General features: G+C 43.0%; 1 protein-coding gene across 8 annotated transcripts in view; it reads right to left on the bottom strand.

The window, feature by feature from the left end:
* tenm3 (teneurin transmembrane protein 3) overlaps positions 1-7,500 on the bottom strand; it is a 355,350-nt gene that overhangs the window by 61,292 nt on the left and 286,558 nt on the right. For all 8 annotated transcript variants that reach the window (XM_060873214.1, XM_060873217.1, XM_060873218.1 and 5 more), the window contains 2 exons: positions 6,030-6,149; positions 1-255 (listed from right to left, as the gene is read on the bottom strand). The exon at positions 1-255 is cut by the window's left edge and continues 7 nt beyond it. In XM_060873214.1, the coding sequence (XP_060729197.1) occupies positions 1-255; positions 6,030-6,149 (375 nt within the window). The remainder of the gene's footprint in view (positions 256-6,029; positions 6,150-7,500) is intronic.

The raw sequence follows: 7,500 nt of genomic DNA, 5'->3' as shown, positions 1-7,500 counted from the left end.
TCAGGGATGATTGGTCCGTTCTCAGGTACAGATCTGAAGAAGGTAGAAAGGGGCGTGGTCACAATGAGAGGGCTGGGCCTAACAAATCCACTCAGGTCACAGCTGGGAATGTCGTTCTGCTCCTTCTTCAGCACCAGTGTGTCCATCACATAAAACACGTTCCACGGAAGCCACACTGTGCGCTGCTGCGGCAGGAACGGAGCGCGCTCAAAACTCAGGGTCAGAGACGCACCGCCATTGGCCAGAATATCAAACCTGACACACAAAGAGAAAGCTGATTGGCTGAGGGACAAAACACACCATGTCAAACAAACAGGAAGGAATGATGAGGGTTAAAAAAGAAAGAAAGAAGGAAAGAAAGAAAGAAAGAAAGAAAGAAACAAATAAAACAATATAAATATTTACATAACAATGAATTAATATAAGAAGGAAGATAAAAAAGGAAAGAGGGAGAAAAATATAGAAAAAAAAGGAATTAACGACAGAGAGCAAATAAAGAGAAAGTAAAGAGAAAAAAATGGATTAAAAGATAAATAATTAAAAATATAAAAAGCAAGTGAGAAAAAAAAAAAACAGCCAGAAAACGAACTAAAGTTTCCTCACAAATGTTGTAATCAATAATTAATGATTTAATTACAATAAATAAATTATTAAAAAGCCAAGTAAAACCTGTAAAAGTACAAATGTGTGCATCTACACACACACACACACACACACACACACACACACACACACACACACACACACAGCCAGAGATAAAAGATAAAAGACGAGTGTGAGTGTGTGATCTGATGATTTTAGTTTAAGTATCCAGACTCGTCTCTTCTGCGCTTCCTCGTCGCTGATCTCCTGAAACTAAAAATACGCTCCAGGTTTAAATCATCAGTTCCGCGGTTTGTGGCTGGATTTTTTTTTTCAATGCTTAATGAAAATTTGAGGAAAACATTTGTCAGCGTGCGAGCTGCAGCCGGAGGAGACAGACCGGACGGGGTCTAATTTCCACATCAGACAGCGGGAGGATGAACCGAGGTGAGAACGCCGTTAAAGAACCCCTAAAGGTCGGATTCTAACCGTTAAAAATAATTAAATATTTGAATAATAAATTGTTGAATATGTTTTCAATGCCTGAGAAATTTCTAAAAACGTCTCTACACCTTTCTCCTTATTACCCATGCAAAGATCTATAAATATTCATAAATATGCTAATTAGGAACAGTAACCGCATGCCCCAGGTAATTAAAGTGAACTAAAATTAAACCTAGAATCTAATGTAAATCATCATAAAACAAAACTTAAAAAAAAAAAAAATCTTTGATCAAACAAAAAGGCAATAGATCGGTTTTAAAACGTTATTAAATGTATATTATTATATCATTCATTCATTCATTCATCTTCTACCGCTTATCTGAACTACTTCAGGTCACGGGGAGCCTGTGCCTATCTCAGGCGTCATCGGGCATCAAGGCAGGACACACCCTGGACGGCGTGCCAACCCATCACACACACTCTCATTCACTCACACTCTCACACACTACGGACAATTTTCCAGAGATGCCAATCAACCTACCATGCATGTCTTTGGACCGGGGGAGGAAACCAGAGTACCCGGAGGAAACCCCCGAGGCACTGGGAGAACATGCAAACTCCACACACACAAGGTGGAGGCGGGAATCGAACCCCCATCCCTGGAGATGTGAGGCGAACGTACTAACCACTAAGCCACCGTGCCCCCCTATTATTATATCATTAAAGGTAAATTAAACACGTATATAAACAGCTGAGAGAAACTGCAGGGCATCGGTTTTACCGCCGCCTGTAACAAAGCTCTGGCACTGGAGACTCCTTCCTTAAATGTTAAAGAAACGTCTCGTCAGAGATGAAACACGACCGCGTCCGTTTGTTGTCGAGTTGTTACCATAGAATCTAAAAACTCTACTGTAATGTGGCTCCACTTTATCGCCACATCCCCTGTTGCTTCCGACAGGCAATCAGCCCCCTTATACTCCTTTTCCTTTCTAACTCTTAGCTTAGCCAGAAACACTTTAAACCTTCTTGTCCTGCTCCTGGGATGTCAGATGTGAAGAATTATAGATCAGCTAAAAGAAACTGCTGGAAATAACATGATGATGATTTGTTCTCGTACAGCTTTCTCCTGTCTAATTCTTATCTGAGGTGACAGATATTAAGACCTCCTTCTTCGAGGGAAATCTAGAAGCTCTTGTGCAAAATCATCACAAGCTCCACAATATCTTTTCTTCAGTACTTAACCCACCGCCTTCTCCTTCACTATCCTCCCTGACTGCTGATGACACTTTCTTTGATGAGAAGATTGGCAGTGCTTCACTCCTACGTCCTATTTCTACACTCTACGTTCATAACTCCCTTTCTCTTACACGGACACGTTTTTCTTCTCTATCAGAAGAAAAGACCCTGCAGATTATCTTGCTCTGAAATCCTCCCACTGCTTTGCTGGATCCCACGATGCTTTCTGCTATGCTCCCGATCATCTCACAAGACCTCCTCCCCTTCATCTCCTCTATCTGCTCATACTCCAACTGCATTCCAGACAGCAAGAATCATTTCCATTCTTGAGAATAACACTCTGGATACATCAGACATTAGAAACTTCTGACTAAAATCATATCTATCTTTTTCCTCCTAAAATTCGTAAATACACTGTTTACAATCAAATGCGTCTCTGTTTCACCCAGAATAACCTCAGAGATCCTAGCCAGCCTGGCTTCAAAGAGAAACACACCACAAAAATTTGCCTTGTGGTCATCACTGAGAAGCTTCTTGCCTATTATCAGTCCTCACCCTCCTTGATCTCTCAGTGACCTTTAGTACAAGAACGTCTCACCCATCCTGACTAGTCTTGGAATTCTTGACACAGCTTGGATTGCTTCCTACCCTGAGGGACAGTCATGACAGGTGTCATGGAGAAGATCCACATGCAGACTCTCAAGGCTTATTGCTAGGTCCCTTGGTATACAGGCTCTAAATGATCTCATATCCTCACATAGGCTTTGTGCCACTGCTATGCCAATGACACTCAACCCATCCTCTACTTTCCTCCCTCAAACACTAATGTTTCTGCTCAGATCTCAGCATGTCTGGCAGTTTAATCTTGGCAAAACTGAGCCCCTGTACCTCCCCAGAGATGCATCCTTATGTCAAGATGTAGTGGACTCCAAGTCTCGGACAAGTCTCCCGATCTCATCATCTGTCACTAGACACAGCGTTGCTATAAGCATGAACAACCTGCTTTCCTTCTCGCCTCGTGTTGCTAAACTGACATAATCCTACAGGTGTCTCTATATCTTCATCATCGGGAAGATCCGTCCCTTTCTACCCAATAAGGAGCTTGTTCAGTAACTTGGCTGCTAAGATAGGTCTCCCTCCTGGAAGGTCTGCCTCCACATGTCATCCCGGCTCTGTAACTGATCCAGAATGTTATGCCACAGTTTCCACTGATGTCCTACAAGGCTCATTACTGGGTCCTATTCTCTTTTCCTTCTGAAGCCATTTTCTCAATGAGCTCATATCCTCTCGTAGTTTTTCTTCCTCTCAAGTCAAGTCAAGAAGCTTTTACTGACATTTCAATCATATACAGTATAGCTGTTGCAGCACACAGTGACATGAGACAACGCTTCTCCAGGACATGTGCTACATAAAACATAGACAGAGCTATAAGGACTTTCCCAATGACACTCAACACATCCTCTGTCCTGTCTCAGATATTTGCTCAGCATGTCTGGCAGACATCATTTAATGAATGGCATCTCATCAGAAACTAAATCCCAGCAAATCTGAGCTGCCAATCATCCCTGGAGATGCATCCTTATGTCAAGATCTTGTGGTCTCCTTGTTCACCATCTGTCATGGCACACGACGTTAGAGGACCATGGACGACCAACTGCCTTTCTTGCCTCATATTGCTACTGACTCAATCATGCAGGTTTCTCCTGTACCATCAGGAGAATCTGGTCGATTCTATCACCTTGAGGTGCTCGTTCAGTCTCTTGTCTGCTATGATCTTCTGGCAGTTCTGGTTCTCAATGCTATCCTAAGACGTCTTTTAAACCTCTTCATGTGTCCCACACCAACCTGTCGCTACATTCCCCCACTGGCTTCCTGTACTTGCCCACAATTTTACACACTGACGTCTGCTTACAAAAATGAACCAGAACCCATCGAACATAACACACTTCACATACCTAGCTCTGCACCACACTCCCTCGACAGGACCCTCCATCTCCAGCCTCAAGTCTCTTCTGTGTCCTGACAGCCGTGTGGTGATATGAACTTCCCCTGGCTGTCTATAATCTCCCTAAACAAATCTCCCTCCCCAACAAGGTCTTTTCCCTGATGGCACTGAGTCCCTGTGAGGATGTTTCTGATGTGGTTTTGAGACTATATGGAAGTCTTAAATGCCATAAATGGTAAATGTAAATGAAATGTTAGCATGTAGCTCTGTGGCTAATTACTTACTAATGAACAAAACTCTAACGAACAGGAAATTTAGATAGGAGTTGATTTTAATAACGAAGCAACCAGAGAAAGACGGGGTATAAATGATGAAATGAAGACAGATGTTGGCAGTGGGTTTGGGTGACCACACACACACACACACACACACATTTCTGTTATTCTGGTGGACCAGTTTTTAGTTGATGAGCTCCTGCAGTGGATGTTGAGTGGGATAATATTCTCTCTCTCTCTCTCTCTCTCTCTCTCTCTCTCTCTCTCTCTCTCTCTCTCTCTCTCTCTCCCCCTCCATCTTTTCACCTGTAGCCCTCTCATTATCCTCTTTTCTGCAATCTGGGTCTCATCCTTCACTCCCTCACTATTATACTCTCTATTACACACCTCTCACATTCACTCTCTCTCTCTATCATCTTCATTTTCTCTCTTTTCCGTTCTTTTTCCTTTTGTCTTCCCTAACCTCTCTCCAGTGTCTGTATTCTCTCCATCACTCATTCTTATTCTTTATTCTCACTCTCTCCAAATCCTTCTATCATCCGACTGTCTTCTCTGCCCCTTTGTTTTCTCACTGTTTCTTTCATCCTCTCTTTTTAGTCCTCTCTTTATCGCAGTATTATTTCTCTCTAACTCTCTGACTTACTTTTGTCTTACTTACTCTTTTTTTGTCAAAATCTCCACATCCCTCATTCTTTAATTTCTCTTTGTGTCTTTGTTCCCCAGCACATTCTTATTTTCATTCCTCATACTTATTTTCATTCTCTTTCTCTCCATTCATTTCATTCCCCAGCATTCCTTTTTCTGCTCGTTCTCTCTCTCTCTCTCTCTCTCTCTCTCTCTCTCTCTCTCTCTCTCTCTCTCTCTCTAATTTTACACATCTCTCTTTCTATTTCCATCATCATCTCCTTCACCCTTTACCTATTATTTTTCCTCTTTAACATATTTTAATTACATTCTTGCTCACCCACCCCTCTGTCTTCTGTCTCTCTCTGTCTCTGATTGTCTTTTCATCTGTCTGTCTATCTCTTTCCCTCTGGTGTGTGTGTATGAAAGAGAGAGAGAGAGAGATAGAGAGAGAGAGAGAGAGAGAGCAAGAGAGAATGTGTGTGTGTGAGAGAGAGAGAAAGATCGAGAGAGAGAGAGCGAGAATGTGTGTGTGTGTGTGAGAGAGAGAGAGATAGAGAGAGAGAGAGTGAGAGAGTGTGTGTGTTCATGTGTGTGTGTCTGTGTGTGTTAAACTAAGTGAATGTTAAACAGAGTCAGACTCAGCAAGCCACCATTAGCATGAGATGATCTTGACACACACACACACCCACACACACACACACACACACACACACACACACAAACACACACACACACACAGCTCTACATACATAAACAGCAGGCTCTCAGCATGAACAGAGCCATCCATAATGTTTTACATGACATTGTGACATTTACTCCATTATTCAGTACTGGAAATAACACTCACAATACATATGGTTTTTGTGTGTGTGTGTGTGTGTGTGTGTGTGTGTGTGTGTGTGTGTGTGTAAAACACTTACATGCCGTCCTGTCGGGTGATGGTGTATCCGTGTTCAGGGAAGTGTACGAAGGAGACGTTTACTCCAATAAGCGGCGTTCCGTCTGCAGTAAGCACCTGACCTCGGATTACAGAGACCAAACTGCACACACACACACACACACACACACACACACACACACACAGTTAAAATGCTTTGTTGTTTATTTTTCTCCTTAACGCACCCTTGTGTCTCTCTTTCCTTTCATTATGACCTCTCAGGTACCGTGTCTGTCTTACAGTATCTGTGTGTGCATGTAAGTGTGTGTGTGGGGTTGTATGCATTTGTGTGTGTGTGGGGTTGTATGCATTTGTGTGTGTGGGGTGGGGGTGGGGGGTTGTATGCATATGTGTGTGTGTGTGTGTGTGTGTCAGGTAAACAGTGTGTAAAGTGTGACAGCAGATATAACTCAGATCTCGTTTACTTTGTGAGCGCTCATAAAACAAAAGCACTGAAGTATCAGAGCGTTAAAGTCCCATAATCCTCCTCTCTCTCTCTCTCTCTCTCTCTCTGTCTCTCTCTCTCTCTCTCTCTCTCTCTCTCTCTCTCTCTCTCTCTCTCTGTCTCTCTCTCCTCTCTCTGTCTCTCTCTCTCTCTCTCTCTCTCTCTCTCTCTCCTCTCTCTCTCTCTCTCTCCTCTCTCTCCTCTCTCTGTCTCTCTCTCCTCTCTCTGTCTCTCTCTCTGTCTCTCTCTCCTCTCTCTCTGTCTGTCTGTCTGTCGACCTGTCTGTCTGTCTGTCTGTCTGTCTGTCTGTCTGCCTGTCTGTCTGTCTGTCTGTCTGTTTGTCTCTCTGTCTGTCTGTCTGTCTGTTTACCTGTCTGTCTGTCTGTCTGTCTGTCTGTCTGTTTGTCTCTCTCTCTGTCTGTCTGTCTGTCTGTCTGTCTGTTTACCTGTCTGTCTGTCTGTCTGTCTGTCTGTCTGTCTGTCTGTTTGTCTCTCTGTCTGTCTGTCTGTCTGTCTCACTCACCTTCATTAAAGTTAAGTGATAGAATGATAGAACCATAAAAATCAAGATAAATACATTACAACATGCATAAACACAACACACACCCAAACACACACTAGAGATGCCTGGAGGAGAAACTATAAATAAAGCATGTGTGTGTGCATGTGTGTGTGTGCATGTGTTTGCGTGTGTGTGTTTGTGTGTGTGTGCATGTGTGTGTGTGTTTGTGTGTGTGTGTGTGTGTGTGTGTGTGTGTGTGTGTGTCTGTGCATTTCCAATAAAGCCCCTGATAATTCTCCCACAGCTTATTCCTGACAGTAGCGCCTCGCCTCGCCTCGCCTTGTCGTGTGTGTGAAGCATCACATAAATATTTACTGTTTAATAATAACATCCTCACACTGTGATCGAATCCGACGTCGATAAAGTCCCAGGATTTAGAGTTTAATCTAGCATCAGGAGTGTGTTATTTAGTAACTCATCATACACACATGTCTGCTCACACATCAT

The sequence above is a fragment of the Tachysurus vachellii genome, chromosome 6 (assembly GCF_030014155.1).
Source record: "Tachysurus vachellii isolate PV-2020 chromosome 6, HZAU_Pvac_v1, whole genome shotgun sequence".
In the NCBI taxonomy this organism is placed as follows: Eukaryota; Metazoa; Chordata; class Actinopteri; order Siluriformes; family Bagridae; genus Tachysurus; species Tachysurus vachellii.
This window is presented reverse-complemented; position numbering and strand designations above follow the sequence as displayed.